The 27636-nt window shown below is 34.6% G+C and overlaps 1 protein-coding gene across 1 annotated transcript; it reads left to right on the plus strand.

Moving 5' to 3' along the window:
• Window positions 1–551: 551 nt before the first annotated feature.
• Window positions 552–27135, plus strand: LOC129260815 (dolichyl-phosphate beta-glucosyltransferase-like). The gene is made up of 9 exons (XM_054898791.2): window positions 552–689; window positions 6946–7120; window positions 7429–7475; window positions 11889–11957; window positions 12464–12667; window positions 13968–14027; window positions 22237–22388; window positions 22829–22914; window positions 23478–27135. The coding sequence occupies exons 1-9, from the start codon at window positions 624–626 to the stop codon at window positions 23591–23593; spliced, it is 975 nt and encodes a 324-aa protein (XP_054754766.2). The 5' UTR covers window positions 552–623; the 3' UTR covers window positions 23594–27135.
• Window positions 27136–27636: the final 501 nt, after the last annotated feature.

Here is a 27636-nt window from a genome sequence, read left to right on the forward strand (position 1 = left end):
GCTATATATAATACCTTTTATTCTACACTATTCTTCCCTTTAAAAAAACCTGATTGTACTCCTGCCTCCCCTCATCTGACATTTGCCTCTCAACGTACTGGAAATAGATACCCTTTTTTCAATATTTTTGTGTTTTTGACACCCTTATCACGTTACGTACGTAACGTGCCCTCTCTTGAAAAAGACATCCTTTTTACGTGTTTTTTTGGTCGCGCATGGTATCCACTCGTCAATATAAGTGGCCCCCCCGGGCGTACTGTACATAGTGTTATTTTATTATCTCTTTATATCGGAAACTTCGTTTTACCGAATTGCCATGCACTCTCTCCGACGCGTTTGAAGTCTCAGACAGCATGGCATACTACCAGCCGATGGTACACACACGCACACACACACACACGTTATTTGACAACTTGTCTCTGGAGCCAAAGTTCCTCGCATATAACTATCTGCATGCCTGCACGCAGTGTGTATTGAACACGCACGACCACGATCTAATGAATATTCATCGGCGAGACTGACGTCATTTTACGAGTCTCCTTTCAAACTTGGATCATAAGTGCCTACCAGCTGATGCAATCTGCTAATATAAAGCTACGACGTGGCCGTGGTGCAAATCGGAAATGGAATTCGATCTTTTTACTCTGCTTTATGAGCTTGCTTTACTAGCTGGAATTCTCTTGATTGTGGTGAGTAAAGTTATTTGAATACAACACGGTACTTTTATTCAAATATCTTATGTCAGTTATCTTCCAGAATCCAGGTCGACTGTCCAGGCGTGCGTCAGATAGGAGATGGGACTCGAGAAGAAAATTGGTGCGTCGAGGCCCCGAGTCGGCGGGCGCCCGGCCCTGGCGAAGTCCGAATGCCGTTGTGATCAGGGGCCTGTTGCATGACGAGATGAGCGATACGTAGAACGTCCTAGGGCTAGGATCATTCTTCCGAGATAGGAAGATTGGCGACAAATCAGCGCTTTCCGTTTCACGAAGGCAATTTTGTCTTGACCAAGTCTGCGACATCGTTTGATATTTAGTCTTCATCATCACCTGAACCTTTTATTTCGGAATGACGACTTTTCATTAAAAAATTAAAATCATATATTTCAATAAATGGAGATCAAATAATGTTTTATTTATTAATGATTGTTGTAGAATCGATGTATGGAGCTTACTTTATGAGGTAAGAGGAGGAAAGAACTTTAAAGATTCACAAAAAACTGGATAAAATCGAAATTTTCATTATTTCCCTTATTTAGAACACGGTGTCCTTTTTTAGAGACACCTTTCATTGATATTTCAACGAAAGAGACCCTTGTCCGACATAAAAATTGAATTAACTAAGCAATTTCGACATTGTATTAGTTCAATATTCTGATTTTTTATAGAATACTTATTTATAATGATAAATTTGCAAATTATGCATTAAATGTTAATATACGTTGAGGTAAAACTAGGGTTTGAATGGAGTAAACAAAATCAATGTGTCTGATTGTTTGAGACTAAAAAGGAAACAGAGAGTGTGTGTGAATGGCGAGTTTATGTAGATAGCGGAATTCCACAAGGGAGTGTCCTTGGACCTGTGTTATTTTTGTTATATATTGATGATCTCCCAGATGTTACTGGAAGTAATGTTTATCTTTTTGCTGATGATACCAAGTTGTTCAAGTATATAAGAGATCAGAATGATTGCAATTCACTCCAGAGAGATCTTGACCATCTGAAATGCTGGTCAGAAAAATGGCTGCTGAAATTCAACCCCAAGAAATGTAGTGTACTCTATTAGTAACACGCAGGAGCGACAGGAAGCTTTTGCATACACTTTAATGAATGATGCGCTTGAACATGTCACCTCCGAAAGGGACTTGGGTGTTGTAATTGATGATAAACTCAGCTTTGAAGAGCACATGCATTCGAAGATAAACAAGGCCAACAGGCTAATGGGTTTGATCAGACGAACTTTTGTTTATTAAGACAAAAATAACTTTGCATTGTTGTATAAGTCGCTTGTCCGACCACAAGTTGAGTATGCCCATGCTGTGTGGAACCTGGTACTGAAGAAACATATACATGCATTAGAGAACGTACAAAGAAGGGCAACAAAATTAGTCCCAGAATTAAGGAAGCTTTCCTATCCACAACGACTTAAACAGTTAAAAATCCCAACTCTGGTGTATCGAAGAGTTAAGGGTGACATGATTGAAACATATAAACACTTTAATATTTATGATCTGTGTACAAAACTTAAAGCTAAATGAACGTAGTTGCAGTAAAACACTGATTTCGTGAGAAAGTCTGTAAAACCAAGGTAAAGTATTGATATATCATCGTGGATCTAGATCTGGTATAGTTACATAAACTGAACTTTGTGAAATCATAATATCTAGCTAAAAAAACGATCACACTGAAGATCGCGAACACAGATAGGCACACGTGGGACAGTGTATTATTATTGTTGGAATAAAGACCCGACGGAAGTGACCGAATCCGCGCTTATTTTTCTTATTTCTCAGCAATTACACAATTTCTTCCAGAATCCTTTGGCACATATTTTTTATTCATACAAACAGACACTTTGGTGATCATTATATTAAATTCTGTAAAAAGTCATTTTGAGATCGTTCCCGAAACTGGAATTTACCTTTAATTTAGAAGAAAAATATAGTGAACATACCAGAGGTCACAGTAAAAAATTGTTCATACCAAGGACAAAGACCCAGAAATATAGGAATTCTTTTTATGTTAATATACGTAAGACATGGAATAGCCTAAATAATTAAGTTGTCACTGCCCCAAGTGTGCACAGTTTTGAAGCTGCCCTGGATAGATGCTGGAAAAATGAGCCAATAAAATATGACTATGAAAGCCCTGTTCCCGGAAGTGAGCCAGCCATCTTGAGGAGGAAAAACCTAGAACTGAATACAGAGGCATAACATGCCTACATTCAGAAACTTCCCTAGGTATCCCTAGGTAAAAAGGAAAATATGAGAGGCTGCATGTGAAAAATCTAATTTATTTATTTTATTTGTCAGATATCACGCAAGAAATATAAATGCGAGTGTTTAGTCTAGAGTATAAACATACCTTTTCATGATGAGTAATCGAAGACAAGCAACATATGACAATTTCTGCAAACATGTCCAAGTGGGTAAAGAACTGCTTTGCAATAATAAAACAGAAAAATGTGTGAAATCAATCCGCAATGGAAAAATTACAACAATGCTAAAAATTGACAACGATCATAAACGTTGGTCATAATATAAGAATATAAGCTTTAAGAATATGAAAAATTTATATGTTCAACATTTTGGGGTTAAGGAGTCGAGACTACATTATTGCTTTAACATGACATAGGGGCCGCGGGCCAACCCTACAATTTAAAATGCGCCTCTTCGTGTGGACTTTCCATAATCTTTTCTTTTATTGGTAGTACTTTGGTACAATGAACTTAAGTTCATTTGTAATGATTGTGATGGACTACTCGTAGACCTAATCCATATCTTAAATTCAATTAGCTATTTTGTTACTGCAGATTTTTTTGTTTCATTCATCATCTCAAGTTAGCACAAATCCATCAATTGATTTTCATTGATTAATATTAATCTCAGCAAAAAGACAATAATTGTCATTATGAAAATGAAATAAAAATAAAGAAATGATTTAGCATGTTTATTAACATCTTAGTTTTTTATTGTGTCTTTTTTTATTTTTTTTTTTGCAGAACATATATAAACACATACTTTTTTTTTTTTTTTCATGTTGTTTATCTAATGAGAGAGATTGCCGCCCATTTCGAAATTTCAAGTTTAATTGAAAAAAAAAACTGTAATAGGGGTGGGGAAAAGACAGGAGGGAGAATGAAAGAAAACATTTAAAAAAAATTATTTGGGCCTAGATTACCCCGGAGAAGTTAAAATTTAAGGATATCTGTTTGGGTCGTCTTGCCATGCAAAACGACCTGAAATTATACCTATAAAAAACTAATTTGGCACCATCCCCGGGTGCCATCCCACGGATAAAATGCATAAGAGTGCACTCGAATAACCCCCCCCCCCCCAAAAAAAAAAAAAGTTTAAAGGTGATATGTCAGTGTGGCTTGCCGTAAACGCATATTCTCTCAATGCTGACAGTGGCGGGCGGTATGCAAAGAAGATCATGCCTACATAGGACATGTCTGGAGGTGTCTTTCCAAGGACCATTCTTCGTATCGCCCAAACCTGTGAAACAGTTGAGCGATATCTCGTTCTTACGTAGAATGGTTCTACGAAAGACCCTTTCATGCAACAGGCCCCTGATATCTGCATCTGGGACCTCGAACCAGTTTCTCGTTTGGTGTGGCCCCGGTGCTCTGTGTCGCCCTGCGGCATGCTGCTAAAGTAAAGCTATATTATATAGGAACAGCTTACACTGTAACTTACTATTTTGTCCAATATTTTCAATTAGTAGCTAGCTGGTTAGAGCTAACTTAGATCTAGTTCTTTCACCCTCTTCCTTTTTTTGTTGTTGCTGTTGTAACTTGTAGGATGGTTATTTTGTATTATTTGTAAAATTACAATACAACTTCTAAGTATAAATACAGTCTGAAAATGATCAAAAGAAATGATCAAACAGAAATGTAAAACAGCTGAAGAAAGCACTAAGTTAAAGAAAATCAACAAAATAGGGAAATTACAAAATAACCATCCTACACTGTTTTGTCTTCTCTATAAACTTGAACTGAAGTTGATTCTTAAATTGAAGTTCAGACAGAAGTGAGAAGTAGAAATCTACAGTTACATGTGGATCTAAGTTGTAACTTTGATTGAACCGTCAACAGGTCAAATATAAATTAGACTTTGATTTGTTTCTTTCTTTTGAGTAATCAATGACTGGAATAGTCTTCCTGAAAACCTATAACAAATGCCAACAACAGACAAATTTAAAAGAAATATTAATATATTTTGGCAAAATAAGCACTTTGAGCTTCCATGACTCCTCACGCAAGCTCATTAGTAGTTTTCAGTGATCAATCCTACAAGAAGCGACCGGGAGTTACAGGCTCGCGCCTTCATCCCGTAATAGATGATGATGATGATGATGATTTTTGTCTCACCTGCATAGCAGAGTGAGACTATAGGCGCCGCTTTTCCGAAAGCGGCGGCGGCATCAACACCAAATCTTAACCTGAGGTTAAGTTTTTTAAATGACAGCATAACTTAGAAAGTATATGGACCTAGTTCATGAAACTTGGCCATAAGGTTAATCAAGTATTACTGAACATCCTGCCTGAGTTTCATGTCACATGACCAAGGTCAAAGGTCATTTAGGGTCAATGAACTTAGACCATGTTAGGGGAATCAACATCAAAATCTTAACCTAAGGTTAAGTTTTTGAAATGTCATCATAACTTAGAAAATATATGGACCTAGTTCATGAAACTTATACATAAAGTTAATCAAGTATCACTGAACATCCTGCATGAGTTTCACGTCACATGACCAAGGTCAAAGGTCATTTAGGGTCAATGAACTTTGGCCGAATTGGGGGTATCTGTTGAATTACCATCATAACTTTGAAAGTTTATGGATCTGATTCATGAAACTTGGACATAATAGTAATCAAGTATTACTGAACATCCTGTGCAAGTTTCAGGTCACATGATCAAGGTCATTTAGGGTCAATGAACTTTGGCCAAATTGGGGTATTTGTTGAATTACAGCCATAAATTTGAAAGTGTGTTGGTCTAGTTCATAAAACTTGGACATAATAGTAATCAAGTATCACTGAACATCCTGTGCGAGTTTCAGGTCACATGATCAAGGTCAAAGGTCATGTAAGGTCAAAGAACTTTGGCCACGTTGGGGGTATTTGTTGAATTGCCATCATATCTCTATAAGTGTATTGGTCTAGTTCATAAAACGTGGAAATAAGAGTAACCAAGTATCACTGAACATCTTGTGCGAGTTATAGTAGTTTTCAAAATCAGCACTGCTGCTATATTGAATCGCGTGATGCAGGTGAGACGGCCAGAGGCATTCCACTTGTTCTAATCTTAGAATCTGTAACTGAGACTTTGTTCCTTTCTCCTGGTTTTTTTTTATGTGTATTTTTATTTGTGTTATTTTGTTGATTTATCTATGTTTGTTTTGTTTTTTGTTTTATTTGCATGATTCTATTTGTGTTTTAATTGTACGATAACGATAATCAAATCAAGGGAGTCGCTTTGCTTTGTCAGGGTCACAGGTCAATGGCCTTTCCGACTTCCCACATCTGCTACATTTTCTTTTCATTTCTTTAACATTTGTACTATTTTCTTATTAATATTGCTTAGATCTATTCAAATTCTTTTACTTTTGTTGTATCATATTATCCTTATGCATGTGTTTGTATATTTTTAAAAGATGTCAAATAAATGAAATGACATGAATTGAATTTAATAAATGGTAATATATTTTCATGATGTGTGTATGTGCCTTGAATTGAAATCATAGAATAAAACACTGCAATCAATTTGTATTCAATAGTACAAACTAATACAAACATTTACAGCCTGGCACCTGATTTTTTGGTGGGACTGAGTTGTCTCAAGTGCCGAGTTAACTGGCACCCATTTATGTAGGCTACATATGTGCATGTAAGCAAGAGGAATTTCTGTAACATATACAATAACACAACAAAAGTCATTTGAATTATTTTTATTTCAAATGATTTTAGTCTAACTCTAGGCTAGTCTAGTTAAATTAGTTAATTATTCAATTTTAACGAAGCATTTATTTATCATTCACTTTCGATTTCATTTCTATGCTTTTGAATTGAGATAATTCAATTTACTTTTTAATGATAATAAAGGCTTAAAGCTGCATTTGTCATGATCAAGAATTTTAGAAGTGTAACTTATGGTATGTCATTGTTTTCATTCTTATCTGTTTTACATGTAGTCAGTGTCTCTACTCTTTTATTTTTCTTCTAGGGGATTGTTTTTGTGTACATTACTACCCCTCAGCCCAACATGAAGCGCTTTGAAAGTGAGAAGACCTTTGTTGACCCTCAGAATAAAGGTCAAAGGTTACCATTCCCAAGTATTAATGACCAACCAACTCTTGCACTCTCGGTTATTGTACCTTCATACTTTGAAGAAAAGCGATGTAAGTATCTCGTGTTTGAATTTAAAAAAAAAATTAAAAGCAGAAGCTTGTTAATACTACTTTACATGTTTGTTTTTTTACAATACAATTAACAACTTACTTTTCTCCCTTCAAATTTTCTGTTTCTTTTATTTTACATTAATTAGAAGCCAGACCGGGGTGTTTATAAACAAATCTGATTTAATGTAGTTAGAAGCCAAAAAACAGAAAGCTATCAAATCAATTTTTTGAAGTACATTCTTTATGCAGGAATTACAGACAGAAAATTTAAATCAATCATTTACACTTGCTTTCCCTTTTTGATACAGTACCTAAAATGATGGATGAAGCTTTAGAATTCTTGATTCCAAGACAGGTAAGATTTTTTGTTATAATATATATGCCTACCTTTTCACCATTCAGAAGGAATTATCATCAAGGACTTATTGACATTGAGATATGGATCATTCTTGGTGGAAATGACACCATAAACACAATGACCCATTTTTCAAATGTATTTGACAAGAGTATAATGTTGCTACATTTTAGGGTTCAGGGTTTACATTCTTTTTTTGCCTCTAAACTCTTGAATGGACCTTGTGGTAGACTTAAACAATTTTACTGCTACTGCCAGAAATTAATATCTGGCAAATGATTGATTATCAAACCTGTGGTGTTTATTCTGTTAATATAAAGAACAGAGGAAAAGAATGGTTTCCAAATGAATTTTTCCATGTTCCTTTTTTTTTATTTCTGTGTCAAGGACTATCCTTGCAGTGGTGTATGTGGAAGAGCCGTGGTGTAGTGGTTCTGACTCGCCTTGAAAACAGAGGGTTGTGTGTTCGAATCCCACCACGGTCTAGCGTCCTTTGGCAAGCTGTTAATCCACACTTTGCCACTATCGACCCAGGTGCTAAATGGGTACCCGGTAGGTTGTGAAAGCCTTTATAGTATGCCTAGCAATTGAGTCTTGGAACTCTTGTTGGAATGCTCCCCAGGGAGTGGAGAAGGTGCTTACATTGTATGCAGGCTTGCAAGGATCCGATGACCTGGGTAATAATATGCTGTAAAGCGCATTGGGCCATCATGGGAAAAGCACTATATAGCTATTATTATTATTATCCTGTGTGATTGTCTGTAGGGTAGACAGTAGGCCTATTCATTAAATAAGGTTGAAACTTTACTCAGTGCCAGTAAATACATTATTTTCAAATACTTTACTTTATTGAACCAATTCTTACCTACACCTTTCAGTTATATTTTTGTACAACTACAAGCATATAAGATTCATTGCTAGCATTGTCTTGATAATTATGGAATTGTGCTAGTAGCATTTAGACACACAGAGACAATTCTTGTGGTCTTCTATTACATCATGTCACCTGAACAAGCAAAGGATTGCTTTGTTTGTTCAGAAAGTATCAAGGTAAATAGAAATTTGATCCCTTTCTGTGAATATCTACAGCAACACCTGCTCTCACAATGTATCCCATTCCAATTTTGCTTGGAGAAGCTACTACATGGATTATTACTTTGAGATCATATTATCAGATGTGAGCAGATGCACCTCAGACACACCTTTACTTTATGATTTTTCCCTGATAAACTAGGCTTACACATATTTTAATTTTTATATTTGATGATCAAATACTTAAATTTATATTTAATTTTTTTTTAAATCTACTTTGGAAAGTAGTTCAACAGAATCCAACTATAAGACACTGAAATCTGTGTGTAAAGATTTCATCATTAAGACAGGAAAATAGACCTTACTGGATGGTAGGCCTTATGAGTAGATTTCCTTAATATGCTCTTAAGTTTTCACAGAATCCAACTATATAGGATTATGGAATAACGAATTCTGTGCCTGAAGACTACTCAAAGTACAGGTATGCAAGAAAAGTGGGCTTCATTGTACGTGTGTAGGTTTTTGTCTCGTCTGCATAGCAGAGCGAGACTATCTAGGCGCCGCTTTTCCGACGGCGGCGGCGGCGTCAACATCAAATCTTAACCTAAGGTTAAGTTTTTGAAATGACATCATAACTTAGAAAGTATATGGACCTAGTTCATGAAACTTGGACATAAGGTTAATCAAGTATTACTGTACATCCTGCTTGAGTTTCAGGTCACATGACTAAGGTCAAAGGTCATTTAGGGTCAATGAACTTAGACCATGTTGGGAGAATTTTCAAAATCTTAACCGAAGGTTAAGTTTTTGAAATGACATCATAACTTAGAAAGTATATGGACCTAGTTCATGAAACTTGGGCATAAGGTTAATCAAGTATTAGTAAACATCCTGCTTGAGTTTCAGGTCACATGACCAAGGTCAAAGGTCATTTAGGGTCAATGAACTTTGGCCAAGTTGGGGGTATTTGTTGAATTACCTTCATAACTTTGAAGGTTTATGGATCTAGTTCATAAAACTTGGACATAAGAGTAATCAAGTATCACTGAACATCCTGTACGAGTTTCAGGTCACATGACCATGGTCAAAGGTCATTTAAGGTCAATGAACTTTGGCCGTGTTGGGGGTATTTGTTGAATTACCATCCTAACTCTGAAGTTTATGGATCTATTTCATAAAACTTGGGATATTAGAGTAATCAAGTATCACTTAACATCCCCTGTGAGTTTCAGGTCACAAAACCAAGGTCAAAGGTCAGTTAAGGTCAATAATCTTAGGCCATGTTGGGGTAATTGTTGAATTTCCATCATAACTTTGAAAGTTTATGGATAGAGTGAATGAAATGTGGACATGGGTGTAGTTGACAAGTCTTAAGTCACCGTTCAAATGTCATCTATGGCCAATGAACTTGGTATTATGTCATTATATGAATGGTGTTTTTGTGAATGATTATTTTATAGTAGTTTTCAAAGTTAGCACTGCTAATATATTAAATCGCGTAATGCAGGCGAGACTGCCAGAGGCGTTCCACTTGTTTTTAAAGATGTGGTTATCTTGGTACATACTGCAATCAGAACCTTTAATGGAAACTAAAAGAGCAACCTGTACAGAAAGGTAATTTTTATAGGCTGGTGATCCCAATAACTACAGTGGGTATGCTATATATTCAAATTCTTATTAGGTGGTCTGTCAACGACAGATCACCTATTAGTTTTGTCAGAATTTTCTTTCTTCTTTATTATTATTATTTATTTATTTTTATTTATTTCCGCCAATTTTTTGTTCCTAGGATAACTCCAGATCGGTTTTGTCAATTTCTTTCAATTTTGGCACAGTAAAAGGTCATTGTCATAAGACGTGACAATAACCTTTTCAAGGTCATCAGGTCATCGTGACGTCATCCAGGCGCCATTTTGTGAAATCACATTATCAATCATATCGTCATTATCAATTATCAAAAATTAATCATATTTACATCACATTAACTTCAGGTCAAGGGGCAACTGTCTATGTCATCAAAGGTCATGTAAAGGTCACGACGTGCGCGTACGCGCGCGTCAAAATTTAAAAATGCTCAAAATCACTTTTTGACCAAAGTAGAGTACGAATCAGGTCATTTTAAGCATTTCAAAAATTTGCGCACGCACACGTATGCGCGCGCGTTTCCGCGCGTAACGCCTTCAACGCAACGCAGAAACGCCGTTTTTTTTATATCATTGCATTGATAATATAATTCTGAGCAATTTGATACCTTCATTAACCTTCTACGACCATTAATAACGAAATTAACACCCGTTAAAGTTTGCAGCACGTGTGCGCGCGAGCTCTTACTATAGGCCATATATGGGCAAAAACATGCCTACTAAAAATTCACTGTAGCTCTTTAAATAGTGCGTTGACCCCCATTTTTTTTTCATATATCGATAGAGTATGAGTTGTAGATTTGATTTCATGTCACCATTGTCCCTCAATTTGATCATGACGTCATCATAATGGCGTCGGAAGTTAAAATATCCATTTTCCTTGTTATGACGTCATAATAATTATACAAATTAGGCTTTAACTCCGTGAATATTGATCATTTTTCGCCCAGATTTCGATATGTTGTAGTTTAGAATGTACTCTTTCTCGTCATTACATGAATTTTGATTTTGAAAAAACGCATCATGGTGTAAAATTGCGATGAAAAGAGGCATGTCATTTTTCCTCATTTTACGTGTAATCTCTATGGGACATGACTTTTTCTCAAAACTAGATTCTACATTCCTCTATTTCGTGAGCTATATCTCCACTTTTTCTTGTCAGTTGTCTCTGAGCTTTTTAAATGTTGTAGCTGAGATTCTAAGCTTTCGGAAGTGTGCCCTCCATTTTTTTATCAGATGCCGGAATCATGCCCGTTTTTCGCTGGCAAAATTGGATTTGCAATTCTCAAATTTGCTTACGTGTAATCTCTATGGGGGAATGTCGTGGCTCAATGGATAACGCACTTGACTTGCGTTCTCGGGGGCGCAGGTTCGAGTCCTGGGGTAAACAAGATGATTTTTTTTTCTTTTTTTTTTTCTTTTTTACCACCTCGTACATGATCCTTTATGATAATTAAAAGGTATGAAAGTTAAAATTTAGCAAGATAAAACAGACTATAATTACTTTTTTCATATCACATGTATTGTCATATATCAAAGAGACCATTTTCACAGTGCTTCATCATCTCCCGTCTTTCACAAGTATTCCATCCATAATGAACATTCCGTTGTCATCATGAAGATCATATTGATCTGCTGGAACATGGTAATGGTGATCATGATGGAGAGAATAAGGACAGACCACCTAATTCGTCCGCATGACGAATTAAAATCTAGTTCTTATTGATTCTCATTACAGAAGCAAGATAAATCACAGACTTTTGAGATCATTATAGTAGATGATGGAAGCAAAGATGGCACAACAGAGGTAAGGGTCAATTCATTTTTATTTTGATATGGTGTCTCATTACATGATTAATTGATGTCATACTTTTTATGAATGTGGGCAAGTTGTATGTATACATGTGTGTGTGTATGAAAGAAGAGTGATTAGTATTAAAGTTGTAAAATATTGTAATTTTATACAAGGCCAGGAGAAAATAATTTCAAAATTTCTCCCTGCTATGTGGTTATCACCTGTTTAATATCCAAATGAAAGACCCCTAATACCCCTAGTATTAACATATGTTCATTTTATAGGATATCAGGATTAAAAATAAATTCTTTACAAACATAGTTTAAAGAAGCATCTCAAGGATTTTGTAAGTAGCAACATATGAAAATGTTTTAAATCTCAAACACATAACTACCCAGATAATCAAACTCTATAGATCTGTCTAATCATGGCATACATGGTATTGTTATAAAAACAATTGACTTTGCAGTGAGTCACATTGCCAGTCATATATATCTTGTTTCTTTGTATTTTCTAAGGTTGCTTTAGAATATTCCAACAAGTTTGGTACAGACATGATCCGAGTTCTAACATTAGAGAAGAATCGAGGGAAGGGAGGAGCCGTCCGATTGGGCATGCTCAGTGCTAGGGGTCGTGACCTCTTGTTTGCTGATGCAGATGGTGCTACAAAATTTGCAGACCTTACTCAGTTAGAAAAGAGTATGCTGGAGCTTAGGAAAAAGGTATGAAAACTTGCTCATTCTTATGTACACTGGAGTATTCATAAGTCAAATAATTTACCTAAATTGAAGTGACTTTTAATTGCACATTTACAATAATCTTTACCTAATGAGTTTGATAATAGGCACTCCATAAAAGTGTGGTCTAAATTAACCAAGGGTAAGCAAATGTTAGATTATCAAGCAATGTGTGCTATTGGCAACAAAATCTTTCTGCATTCTCACTTGATTGAGATTGTTTTGTATGGTATGCTGCCCTCTATGATATGAAATCATGCAGTCTTACTGAAACTTCCTGCATTTTAAAGTTTGGAACGTTGCCCTAATTTCAATCTATATAACGTTTTTATAGAGATTTTCAGATCTTTTTTTTAATTATTATTGATAACTGAAATTTTCAGTGGGTCTTCGTTTCTGTGTTCTTATTTATAAAGAAGATATACAGGAAGCATAATCCATCTAGAGAAAAAATTCTCAATTTTGCAAGGCAACGTCACCAATAATTAATAAATTCTTCTGAGCCCTGAAAATTGAATTGCAGTTTGAGATGTGTATATATTGTTACTTGTAGAGAAAATAAAAATTGTTAACTTTCTTCTGGTTAGTTTATTAGTTGTAGTAAGGAAAATATGCTATATATTTTTTCTTTAAAGAAGAATATAAAAGAACAAAACAAGCTCTGCAATCATTTTATCTTTGGTAATTTGATACCTAACCTCATTTGGGTAGGTCCTTTCTTAATCATCAAATATATATGAAAACTGAAATATTTCATGTAATGAATAAATGTTTTGTGAAAATGAGTGAAACTTTAAAATGACTTAATGTTCTTGTTTTACATCCAATTTTTTATGGAAATTTCAGTGCTATGCTTGTCTATGTTTTCTTTCTTGTTCAAATCAAGTATTAATTAGGATGAACTTGTCCCTTAAATATAAAACATAATTAAAATAATGCCTTTTCTTTTCAGAATTAGTCTTATTATTAATGATTTTATTTTAGTTAATATTTCAAAATGAGTTGATGATCTCATGTCATGCTCACACTCACTCTCCAATTGATTAGCATTTAGTGCAGGCAATTTTTTTTTTTTTTTTGGGGGGGCTACATTTCACAACTTACTTCCTTATTCTACAACATTTGATAAACTTTAACATGGCAATGAGTTGGAATGATCTAGGGCTCCTGTTTTAGTTTCCAGGACACTTTGTAGCATTAGGGGGGGGGGGGGGCTTGTTATCATGCAGATGTTTGAATGAATTAAATCAACATCATTTTAATCAATATATATTTTTTCTTTCAGGGAGATAATGCTATAGTGTGTGGATCAAGAGCACATCTTCAGGATGAAGCAACAGCATCGGTAAGCCTCTTTCTCTTTCGTCCTTTCATCAAATTTCTTCCAGTTACAGGATAATCTCTAATATGTAAACATCCATCATTGTTAAGGAGTTTAGAGCTAGAACTGTCATGGTTGTAGAGTTCAACTCTTTAACCCTTAACTAACTAGGGGTCATGTGACTTCCCTCCTTTGCAAGAAATTAATTATTGCTGCTCAATCCTCCACGATTCTCTAATAAAAAGGTCGTTTTTGACGTTGGGCCCGGAAGGAAAACCAGGCTTGAACACGGACTGTATGGCTTAGCAAAAAATTTTCCCGGGTTCTGGATCGGCCAATTTGGAACTGCCGCACAGCACTGTCGCTGCATGCGCCGTCTAGAAGCCTGGCCTCTCAGTGCATGCTAGCACTAGATATAGTGCAATTTTTCACCCGCGGTGTTAGCAAATTAATTTCACCTAAATTTTGTCTGAATCAATTTCCAAATATCGAACATTGAGCCTTAACCGGATTTTGAATTACATCGAGCATCAAGAACAGCTTTATTTCAGCTTTGATCTTGATTTCATGATTTTCATTATTCAAATTTTCAGACTTAGAGTCTCAGTCCGCAGTATACTCTGTTTGATATGGGCTGAAGTCAACGAACCTGTTGCTGCCCTCTGCGTTCGTTTGGCAAAATCTGACTGAGAATTTGGAAAAGACGTTGAGATTGAAACCAAAATGTGGCCATTTCTGATGCTCAACGTGACTGAAATTCATGTGAAGGATCAATTAATGTTAGATTATTCAGGAATAAATATGAGATCAGTTCACACTTTAAACCTCAGGGGTTTATTCGGCAAATATTTTGGAAGGAAGAGTGGGTCATGTATGTCAGAAAGAATGTTAAGAAGGTGATGGAAGATAAGATGGAATTTTGATGATTAACAAAGGAGAGAGGATGATCAAGAATAGTACAAATCTATAGATAACTATTTCACAACCCTGTTCACATTACAGTTCTACAGTATTTTTCAAAAACATAACAGCTTCCAATGTTAGCTTTTTTAGATCTCAACCTGGACCAGCTTGGCTGGGGGAACTCACCAGGCTCAAGAGTTCCAGCCCGGCCTGGCTCCCAGCATTAGTTGTTGTTTTTTAATAAAATACATTTAAAAATTCACATAACGATAAATACCAAAAAAGTTCATTCAAATTTGACTTTTTTTTATAAACCGTTATGTCTGAAATTTTGCAAAAACAGCTTTATTTGAGGGATATACAATAAGAAATATGTGCACCTGATATTTACATCATTAGGTACAAATACAATAAAATTTAAAAAATCTAATTTCATTGGATAAAAAGATTTACATAACAAAAACAGTGGTGCCAGGTCCAAGCTGAAGGAAATCCCCCAAATCACTTGAAAATCCCCAAAACGGACCCCAAATCTCAAAATTTGTTCAGATCACAATAATTTCAGGAGAAAGTGACGACTGTTATTGCCCAAAGTCGCCAAACATAGTTTATGGACCATAATATGCTCACTTGTTCACATTAGAAACCCTTTACATGTTGCTAAACCTCTATGCAAGACCTTTCAGAATCACATCCAAGATCTAAAGGGATGATCAAATTTACCCCTATCCTCAGTAAAAAAGAAAATGGTCTACAAAAGTCCTGTTAAAATCAGGAGGGTTAAGATACATGTATATTTTTCTTTTCAGTTTTCTAGATATATTTTCTTACATTCCGCCTGTTATTTCAGATAAGCATCAACTTTAATCTAAGAAACTACACTTTCGAACTCAGTTGAAATATAAAAGGTAAATTTCTTGCTTTATTGACGGTAAAGAGTCTCAAATCGGACACAGAATAGAGTAAAGTACTACTCAAGGATTACTTAAAGATGGGTATTAGATGTGTTAAGACTCAAATACTAGTCAATGGTTGCTGTAGCACATTGAGTGATTTCAAGTACAGTTTTGAAATCTGGTGTTGGTGTTGTGACAACACCAACACCAGCCACAACACCGTACTTGAAATCAGGCTGGTGTTGGGATTGACCTCGGAAAATATGACATATTTCCGGCAGTTGGTGTTGAAGGCTGGTGTTGAATGTCGTCTGCTGAACCTAGCACTGGGGCTGGTGTTGACGATCTACGTGTAATTTCCCCATTCACCAACACCAACCCCCAGGGATTGGGAAAATCATTATTTCAAGTTCGGTGTTAGTGTTGGCAAGAACAAGCGGCAAACATGTTGAAACATCCCCGTAAAATTAGCTTTTACAGTTACGATGAGTACAAATCATTTGAGCTTTATATATTTTGATGAAGAATAATGTTCACTATTACGAATTCTTGAATCATTCAAAGCATTGATATTCTGTACGATAAGAATTTAATGCATTTCTCTCCGATTTCATTTTCGTCGTCAAGACTTCTCGCATGAAGTTGAGATGATAAAGCAGCGCAGTGCAGAGGCGTGACCTCATGTGCTATCGATAACGCAATCGGTATCGTTCCTCTGAACCTAGCTCGGTGTTGGAGCTCGGTTCAGCAGCCTTTTTAATGCTCTCAACACCAAACACCGAACTTAAAATGACCCATTTTGTATATTTTTATTGAATTATTAAGGAGAGGGGGAGAGGCACACACAGAGAATAAAGAATAACAGCACACAAAGAAAATAGAGTTTGATAGATTTGCCTGCATATTAATGCCCATTAGATCATTATCTGGACTCTGGATGTATATATATTTAAGAAATATCAGGAATTTGGAAGAAAAGGGCAACCAAAATTATCTGCTTGAATTACAAAGAAAGTCCCCAATGAATACACTGGTTTAGTGTAAGTTTTCCTTTTTTCTCTCTGTCTCTTTTCCCTTTGTTTAATAAGTATGTCAGAAAACTTTTTTATGCAAATGATAATAAATTTTAACAGGAAATGACCAATTCATTAAATAATTTGACTATTAGTTTGTTGTTTACAGTAAAAGTCATCTCTTCATAGGCCTACCTACATGTAGGGTGGTTTTGAAATTCAAGGTTTTTGTTTGTTTTATGGCAAATTTAATGTTGGTTGGTGTTGTTAGTCATCTTTTACCATTGCTTGCATATTTACTATCACACTGGTTTTTTTTTATAGAAAGAGGTATACAAGACAAAACGTTTGCTGCAATATTTGTATTTAATTTTTATATGATGATTTAATGTTGAAGACTGGTTTGTATTTTATTTCATGTTCTTAGTAAGATTGATAGATTTATTACTCAGTCAAATGTAATGGTTTTCATCTTTGAAAAGAAATATAGGTAGCAATTAAGATTATATTTATTGAATAGGATACAGAGCTGCCAACCAATATATTTTGCCTTAATAATTAAGTTTTGCCGTAATAATATTTTTGCAACCTGAACTAAATTACGGCATTACAATTTTTTTTTTCTTAAATAACAATTTTCTTTTAAAGAATTTTTTTTTTTTTAAAGCTTCCACTTTCTTGTATTTTATTTTTTCTCATCATGTCTCTCCGCCCTTTCACATGGTACCAAATTCGTACTTTGAATGATGATTCCAGTGAAAATAATTCTAATGATAAATTTTTAGCACATGTGAAACCAAACTAGAATCACGAACGCTTATCACAATCACAAATTCAAATTCTACTCCAGAGGTGAATTCCAGTTAAGTTTACTCGAGTTACGGTACGAATTTTATGTCTGAAAGGGTTGACCTCCAAAACATCTAAGGGGCGGAGCTTTTGTGACCTTTCAAGCACTTCCGTAGATAATGCAATTGTCATGCACTCATTATAGTTTCTTTTTTTGCGATGCAGTGCTTTGATTGGGTTTAATTGACAAGCCACCATGGACACAATACCGCCTTAGCTCAGGAATTCGAATTCAAATCACAGTTTTCGAGTGAACGTGTGAATGGTACAATGATTCTTAAGAAGAATTGCAATCATCACAGTGATGATTCAAGATTCTCGTGTGAAAAAGCCCTCGATTTCATTTGCAGTAAATATGTCAAAGTTTTGGAGATCACTGAATACAGACCAGAGGTTTGCAGGTCTGGCTTTAAGTTCTTTTTGGAAATTCTTTCTTTTTTTTTCTTTTTTTTTGTTGCACAAGGTTTGGCAGCTCTGCTGATAATACAAGTTGTGCGTGATACTCTACATCCTTTTTAGTAGTTCTTTTATTTAATCTTACTAATGCTTAGCTTTTAAATCTAAACCTTGTAAAGGAAAGAATACAAATGACAAATTCTTTAAAGATCCCACCTGCAAAAACTAGTCGTACAAAGAATTTGATTTGCGTGACAATATGCTCCATTGGCATCTATTGCAGGTTTATATTCTTGAATCGTTGAATGACTACACGCTACCACAGGGCATGTCCATGTTGATAGGTTTACCTTCCCGATCCTCCCACTGCCCTTGACATTCATGTTCAAATCATTCCCCTCATGGCTCTCTAAAGGATTCTTCCCAAAGGCATGGGAAGCCAGACAATGGACCCACCCTCGAGGGAGCAATAAAGTAAAGCCGATGTTTTCATAAGACAATCAAGCATCATCCTCAACTAGTAACGCAATACATCCTAGGAAGATGACAGAATACAAGTATCGGTCTTGTTGATCATAACCGTGTTTGGCTCTCCTACGACCAATTTGCCAGGTTTAATTTCTGGTTGGCGTTCTTGAGTCGTGCACGTGAGTCCCATAGGGTAGGAAGCTATGAAGAGGAAGTGCTCAGTCCTCCCTCTCTTTCTCTCTTTCTCTTATGATCCCATTGGGTCTAGTCAAACTGCGTGCTACCGAAACGGGGTCAGGTGATGAATGCTACATTTAATCATTTCCTTTGATTGCTCCTGGTCAGCTTATGGTGTTCACTGCAAAAAGGAATATCTCCAGTCTTCATCAATAATGAAGACAGTTATCAGATAAATGCTTCTTTAAAAGTAGCGCCAGTAAAATCATGGAATCATTCAGAAATGTTGATTGGAGACTCCATTTTGTTCATTTTTATTACAAATTTGTTTCCTAAATTTTGATATTTTTTCTTGATTTTTTTTTTACTGTATCTTCCTTACTTTCAACTCTATTACATCTGTACACAGTTAAAGTTGTCCTTAAATTGTTTATTATTAAACATGACAAAAAGTATAGGGGCAATATTCATAGAAATAACTGAAAAATCCAAACCTAAAAAGTAACTTTCATTACTTACTTGAACAATACATGTACTGCTTTTTAGTGACTGGTTGGTTGTAAAAATCATCCTTTTGGTTTTGTAACAGAAACTTGACTAACCTCCTTTGTAGACAAACACGCAGTTTGCGACAATCCCTCATCCAAACCATTGTCAAATAAAAGTAGATTCGTGAGTCTGTCCCTGAAGATACGATCCTTGCATTTCCAGCTAACAGTATGCCGTGATGAGGGAGAATCACGAAAAGACTTTTTTTAAATTGGAACCATTTCTTCCCAGGGAAGAAGGAAATAGCTGCCATCTTACAGAAGCTGACCGAATTAAGGCTGGGACGATTGAAGGATTTCCACCGATTATTCAGTCTTGAGTGCGGCCTGCCACTCTTAATTATCTTCTGTCACTCTTTGATTTGTCAACTATCCTGAAGTGAAATGATGAATTTATTGTTTTGAAATGAGAAAGCATAAAATATGGGCTATAAAATTTAAGGGTAGAGTCAAACTTAAGTTTAAGTTAGATTCAGTCATTCAAGTTGTTCTAGTCAAAGACAATCTCAAAATCCTTGTTTTATGGCTTATTGTTTGCATAGGAATTTTTTGCCCTAAGTTGTCTTTAATTTAAAAAAAAGCATATGAAAACCTATTGACTGTGGCTATGAGACCAGACATCTTTTGAAAGCTTGAGATTGTTTTAATAAGTACCAGTACTAGACAAAATTAAATATAACTTCATATTTTATCTATGTAATCTAGGGATATTTTCTAATGATAATTTCTGTAAAAGGGTTATTTTTGGGATAAATTTGTTGTTTTCCTGTTTTGATATTAAAACTGGATTATTTTTCTCTATTTAATTAATGTTGGGAGTGATTCAATGGTCTCTGTTTATCTTAATGAATCACCATGCCTACCTTTTAACATGAACTCAAACCAGTCCATGACTCAAAAAAAGTGGTCTTTTATAAACGTCCTTGATAATTTCGTTCCAATTGAATTATGAGTCACTTTAATAAATATTTTGGAACGATCTCTAGTTGGTCTTTATGACTAATTACAGACCTACATTGTATTACCGAAGGTGTGCAATAACACATCAGAAAATAATTTCATACGCTTAGAATTATGCAATATTCTTCAAAGGGAATTTCAAAAGGAAAATGATAAAGAGAAGCAAAAACACTCTTCTGATATCTTTGTTTTTCTAAGAATGAGTCCAGTAAAGGGTATTGCTGAATTTGTCTAGTTTCTCCTATTGAAAACAGACTTTTTGTTGCATACACAAAGAGGGATGTAATTAGAAGCTTATACCATAAGACAAATGATAGATACATGTAAGATAAGATTTTATTTATACACGGTTAAAAAGCCCAAACAGTTCGAAGACTGATTTCCATTGGGGCTGTGTGGATAATAACATACAATTGACATAATAAACATTAAAAACCAGTGATCTTAGCAAACTTTTTTCTATCTTATTTCCTGTAGGTGTTTGTTTAAATTTATTAAACATTTTTAGCTCATCCGGTGTCCGTTGTCTGTCCACAATTTCAATTATGTTTGCTTTATATAAAAGCACTAGTTGGGGGATTCAAAACTTCCACACAGAATTTTGAAACTCATTGAATATGCTAATTTATGCACATTTTTCAAAATTCACAAAAAATGCTTCTTTATTTGTTGAACAATTTTGATTTTTTTTTTGTCATCCATCTGTTAGAGTTACATGAGGGTCACCAATTTCCAACAGAATTTTGAAATTTTGACTAGAAAATTATCTATGCTAATTTATGTAAAATTTATTCATAAATTTAAAAAAAAAGCTTTTTCTCCTTCATTTTTGGATCAGTTTCAATTTTGTTTACTTTATATGATAGCTTTCGGTGGGGATACAAAATTTCAACACATAATTTTGAAACTCATTAGATATGCTAATTTATATGCATACCGGTATTTTTCAAAACTCATAAAAATTATTTATTTGTTGACTGATTTTGATTTTTTTTTTGTTCCATCTGAGCTCCACATCATTGATGTGCTAGTTTAGGAATTTTTTGTTTTTGTTATGGTTGAATTTATGAAAACTATTAAGTAATGCAATGCATCTCCATACTGGACCTCCATTCATACTTTCTGTATGAAAATCCATCAGTCATTCATACTCCTTTGCCTCAAGAAAAATGATCTCATTTAAACCATCTTCAATCATTTCCCTCAGGAGAGATGCCAAGGAAATCAAGAGTCTAAACACTGGTCAGTCAGAAGGAAAATACTTCAACCACAAAATATAAACCCCATTGAATGGCTAACAAAGAAAATTCAGTCAATATTAGGGCGGTGTGTAGTTGATTGACCATATTTCCTTTGAGTAATAGTTTGATTGACAACTTGTTGTTTGCAAGTGTGAGCTTTTGTCCTGTAATTTCTTTTGAAGTGTCCACCTAGGGATGGCTGTGTGTGAGACAACCATGATATATAATATTGAAAAGTGGGTCAGAGAAGTTCATTAACATTAGATGTAAATGAATGAGCATAGAATATGGTTTGATTTTGCCTAGTGATTTGATTGTTTTAAAGGAATTACCTCCAATTCCTTTCACATGTATATTTGTGTTTTATTTTAATGGATTTTCCCCGCTCCTTGCTATTTCCTTGCATCCTGTATCAACTTTGTTTTAGTCATCCCCATCCCCTCTCTCTCTCTCTCACTCACTCACAAGTTTATTTCTTCCTTTCATCTCAACCCTTTATATTTTATATGTTTCTTGTTTTTGCTGTTATACCACCTTCCATATCCTCTACTTCACACATGTAGTCAAAATATTACTTCTACTACTGATTGGAATGTCATAGAACCAGCATATGCCAATTTGGAAGTCATTCCTGAACAAAATGTCTCCAAGCTGCCCTATCTAACAATACACATTATTATGAATTCTCAGTATAGGGTCACTGATATTATGCAATATCAATGTAGGTCAAATTATATTTTTATATATTTTTGTTAGTATGTTATCGATTTTTGTCTTTTCAGCGTTCTTTGTTCCGAACCATCCTCATGTATGGATTTCATTTCTTAGTTTGGTTTCTTTGTGTTCGAGGCATCAAAGATACTCAGTGTGGATTCAAGCTATTGACAAGAGAATCAGCTAGAATACTCTTCCCTAATATGCATGTAGAAAGATGGTAAGTTGGCCTTCTCTTTTTTCCTATTACATTTTTTTGTATCGGAGGATGATTTTAAGAAAATCATGATGATGACTGAAGATTTTGTGAAGCTAATTTATCCTGTCGAGAAGACATTAACATATATATTGCCTGCTTTAATGTTTGATATAACATTACTTCATTTTTGCAGTTTTATTTTTCCCAAGAGATATGTTTTCCTGCAATACTTTGTTTCAGTATCTTCAAAAAAGGATACTAGTAATATGATCAATATTATTTTGTTGCCATTGTATCAAAGACAAATTGATGAAACTTAATTTTTAAAAGGGGAAAAAGTAATGAATATGCATGTATCATTAGGTGTATCAAAGTCAAATAAAATATGAGATTATATTTATAACTCTCCCTACCCCTTCTTAATACTCTTATTCTCTTTGTTGTTAAATTCACCATTACAGGGCATTTGATGTTGAATTGTTATATATAGCACAATACCTTGGTATGTCATTATCAGAAGTATCCGTCAACTGGGAAGAAATAGAAGGTAAGTCTTTTTTATCATTTCACACTATATGCAGTAGGTCTATGACATGATTTTGGAACAATTGCAAAATCATCTTAACCAAGATTGAGAACAAATAGGAAATACTAACATTGACATAACATGTATAGTCTACAAGACTATACATTGTAGTTAGAGCAGAATTTGCTTCAAATCGGAGCCTGTTGTAGGTCTACTTTGACATCACTATGATAAGGAACAGATTATGTGTAGCTCTATACCAGTTGGTGAATGACAACATCATTCAGTGAACTGTATGATACTTCTAGATATTTCAAAGCTAATTACATGGACATTGCAGTTATGGTATCACAAATAGAGTACCAATCATATCAATCAACCATCCAGTTGGTTTATGAAGTACAAAATTGATTTTTCAGGGAAGTTTCTGGAAGTAATTTGATCGCAGTCCAATAGTCATGTAAGAAATACTTTGGAATTAATTGTTTTCGGGGTATCTGAGTTTGTTGTCTTTCCTCAAAAAAATTAAATTGTTTTGTCAATTACATAAAAATCACTTTTTGCTCCTCTGTTCATATTTTCAGGTACCAAGATGATTCCATTTTTCAGCTGGGCCCAGATGGGACGAGACCTGATCCTCATTAGACTACGCTACCTCTGTGGGTTCTGGAAGATAGAGCCAAAACCTAAAGCCGATTAGTTCCAACCTTGGTGGTTCAAATCTTTGTGATGTAGTCCTATATACTTTGCATGTCAGCAAGACCAAGGGGCCAGTTTCACTAACTCTGTCATAAGACTTAGGTCTTTGATAAGCCATAGAAACATGCGTTGTAGAATTGACACATGTTTTTATGAGGTGCCCGTGAATTGCAGACTTGTGACGGTTTTGTGAAATTAAACAATGTAGGCCATGTCTTACAGGGTACAAAATCTTGTGGGTTTACAAGATTCTCTCTGTTTACATGTGGTTGGTAGCTTTATCAACCCTTGAGTTTGTTCTGCAGACTGTTTGTTAATATTCCAAAATAAAGATATTTTTGTAGCCGAGTATATCATCATGGTCCTGATCATTTTACAAATTACAATTTAACGATGTTATTTCTTCTCTTTGCCCAAATAAAAACTTTGAAGAAGATTTAAACCTAGATTCAGAATAAGAAATGTCATTCTATGATTTGCCAGGAGATGCCAACTATTACTTTTTCCACATTGTTTAGTGCAGGGTTGTTTGTTGAAAGATACCTTTTGTTTCATGGACAAGTTTGGGTGTTTCTGCCAAAACTTAGCCTTTTCAGCCATCAGAATTCTGTATTGCATTTTTATCCACCTGCAGATGAATGATGACTCACTATTTCAAGTAATTAAATTATTTGAAAACATGAAGATTCATTTCTTACCCAAAGTAAATAGCAAGATAATTTTTGAAGAGGTTAGTGAAACCCACCTGTTTGAAAAATATAATGTGGCGGAGCTAATAAACCTCATATCTCAAAATTTAAAAATGTTGAGAGCAGCTTAGAAAAGGCTGTATTTGAAAAATATAGCAATGGTTGCCGTCTCATATTGTCTAAAAACAGTCTCCTGATACCTATGAGGGGTCTTCCCACGAGGCCGAGGGTCCAAATCGTATTTTATTTTATCAGGACGTTTGTCTTCATTGTTAATCAACAGTTGCGGAAGTGTGATGAAGACTTTAAGTTAAAAATTCATTATTGTTTAATCACAAACCAACTCGATTCGGTTTGAATTTGAATCTTTTAGATAAATTTCTTTCTAATATCAAATAATTTTCATTCAATTCTTGAAATTATAATCTATCCAGAATTTGGCAGTTCAAAGCTGATCATTCTTCCAAATTGGTATATTTAACTTTGTCAGCTTATGTTTGTCTATATCTTGCTGGTGTGAAATGGAATAAAATCTACATTCCAAGAAAAAAAACGTAACCGATAAATAATAACAATAAGAACATGTTTAAAACTAAATTATACAATTTTTACGAAGAATAAACAGCTGAAAATGGATTCAATGGCCACATTTTTTAATGACGGGTAAGTGAGATGATATACTCGAGTATAAATCATGTTGTCCCGATTTTCCAACGCTTCACCAAATTAATGTCTGTTATCATCTGCAACTTCATTGGAGAAAATGCTTAGCAGAAACGTTTCCACTGATGTAGACAAACATCCTAATGAAAGAAAATACACTATAAGAAAAATCGGCCCCTTGAGAAAAATAATCGGCCTTGTTGACCCTCGGCCTCATGAATCCTTGGACTCGTGGACCCGCCCCACCTGTGAAGAACTCTTTCGAGGCAAAAGAAGGTTGCTACCCATGTTATAAGTCTAAAATCCAGCCTATTCTGTCATCAAAATTGTTAAATTTTGATATACGAGGTTTTATCAGACCAGCCACAATAAGTATTTAACTCTAAACAGCTTTATTTTATGCAGAGGTACAGAGCAATATCATATAGCTCTTGGGAAGTTACTATCATGGTAACTGTTGTTATGTGAAGAGATTTATTATTTTTATGTGAGGCGTATATGTTTTTGTTGCTGATAATTATATAATGAACAAGGATTATTGTAATGAGATATATTCAGGATGTATACTTGAAGTGCATTGTAGAAGATAAACCAAAGACCTTTCTTTGTGTAAAATTGCTTTCATTTGAAAATATAGAGATATGTCAAGCATATTCATGAAAGGAGCAAATTAAAAACTTTATTAAAACTAAAATGATTACTCTTCATTGTATATTACAGGTATTAAGTATATAGTAATCATGTTTTAATGAACTTTTATTAAGTTATTTGTTGAAACTCTCTGACCGTCCACTAACAAAATTAAAGCTAATTTGGAATTTGTTCATTTGAATTCATGTTTTACTTCTCTAATTGTTCTGGTCTTCATCATGATTTCAGATCTAGATTGACATTTATTTCATCCACTAAAATGAACATTTTGGCTTTAAGGGAATTCTCTCTTTATTCAAAATCTGTGTAACTTTTAAAATCTCAAGGCTGAAGAAGAAATTGGTGGGTACCTAAAAGAAAGCCTTAATCGGAAAGATGAAATATAACATTCAAATCCCTCTTACAGGAAATATGTGAATAAAGTTATTTTATTTTCTACCATTATGTGTAATGAGCATTAATCTAGAGTATCATGACAATATTTTTTTTTACTATATCTGATACCGATTCTCCTTCATGGAAGTTTGCATTTTAATTTGATAATGTTCCTTTAAGAACTGGTCTTTTTGTGATAAGCCAGCAGATTTATTGTTTTTCTGTAAGTTCAAGTATGACACTAGCATTCCAAAGAAGAGATGTCATTTTATTGAGAGACTGAAATCTTTCATTACAATCTTGGAAGGAATGTTTAATAATAAAAAAGGTAATTCTTCTTTTCACTATTTTTTACTCAAATTTGCAAAAATATTAATGGCTATCACTTGACTTGCCCAGTTGGATGATGTTTCTTGACTAGTTAGTAGATTGCCCCCAGTCCTTGGGGTAAATACTTTTTAATTCTCTTCACATCAATGCAGTGTAAATTTGAATTACCTTAAAAAACCTTTATGGAAGCATCGTGGTGTAGTGGTTCTGACTCCTGTCTCCTAATACGAGGGACTTGGATTCAAGTCCTACTCAATAGGTTGATTTTCTTCTCTAAGAAATTCATGATTTGCCATACTCAACCCAGGTGAAGTAAATGGAGACCCAGCAGGAATTTATTAATTGAAATGCTGAACATATAACACCAACTCTGTTAAAGCCAGGGTAATTATGCTGTAGTTATTGTAGAGCGCTTTGAGACTTCTGATAAAGAGGTATTAAGCACTACATAAGCAAGTATACATACTGGTATTTTGAAATAATTGTGAAATGTTTCTAAGTGTAGACAAAGGTTACACACAGTAGCTCACTGGTTCAAAACGGTGTCTGATGATCAGAGGGGTGTAACATTGAAGATACAATCTATTGCACTATTAAGTGTAATACGTCTATGGGAAACTATGTAGGAAAAGTTATAATCGATTGTAAATATCAAGTGTAAATATCAAGAGGTGCCGTGGCCGAGTGGTCTAAGGCGCCTGGCTTTACATAGAAAATCCGGGGTTCGATCCCCGGCCGCGGCACCTATGCCCGTGAGCAAAGTATTTAATGTACAATGCTCTTTTATCCTGCTTTCAAATAAATGGAAATGCTATATGCATTATTGGTAACTTGGTGTGCACTTGTTAAAAAAAAAGTATCATTTTATGCTACACCCCTGCTGATCATTCTGCTGCCAGTAGTATAAGTAATAAAATTCACTCAATAAATAAAATCAATAAAGCTTTTATTTTCTTATGAGCAATACTGTTATGTTACTTGAGATTCCATGCTTATATCCAAAGAGTATAATGGACTCGGTTATAAGAAGAAGAAGCCTGTTTTGTTCACACTTCAGTTTACTCTCACTAGCAATACTGCATATAATATAGGGTAATATAGGAGCGCCTTGAGCACCTAACAAGGTGGATATGTGCGCAATATAAATACCCTATATTATTATTATTATTATTATTATATAGATTGATAGATGACTTATTGGATGTGTGTTGCAAGAATCATGTACAAAATTTATTTTTGACTCATATAAAATGAACAATTCAAGAAAATTAAAGCCAATATTATTGGATCTCTGGTTGCTTAGTGTCCATTTTATTATTTCTAGTGTAATTTACTG

The sequence above is a fragment of the Lytechinus pictus genome, unplaced genomic scaffold (genome assembly GCF_037042905.1).
Source record: "Lytechinus pictus isolate F3 Inbred unplaced genomic scaffold, Lp3.0 scaffold_19, whole genome shotgun sequence".
Classification (NCBI taxonomy): Eukaryota; Metazoa; Echinodermata; class Echinoidea; order Temnopleuroida; family Toxopneustidae; genus Lytechinus; species Lytechinus pictus.

Coding starts and splice junctions, on each gene's coding strand:
- LOC129260815 (XM_054898791.2), top strand. CDS start 624: ATGGAATTCGATCTTTTTACTCTGCTTTATGAGCTTGCTTTACTAGCT. Junction 690..6,945: donor CTGGAATTCTCTTGATTGTG/GTGAGTAAAGTT, acceptor TTTTTCTTCTAG/GGGATTGTTTTTGTGTACAT. Junction 11,958..12,463: donor GCAAAGATGGCACAACAGAG/GTAAGGGTCAAT, acceptor GTATTTTCTAAG/GTTGCTTTAGAATATTCCAA.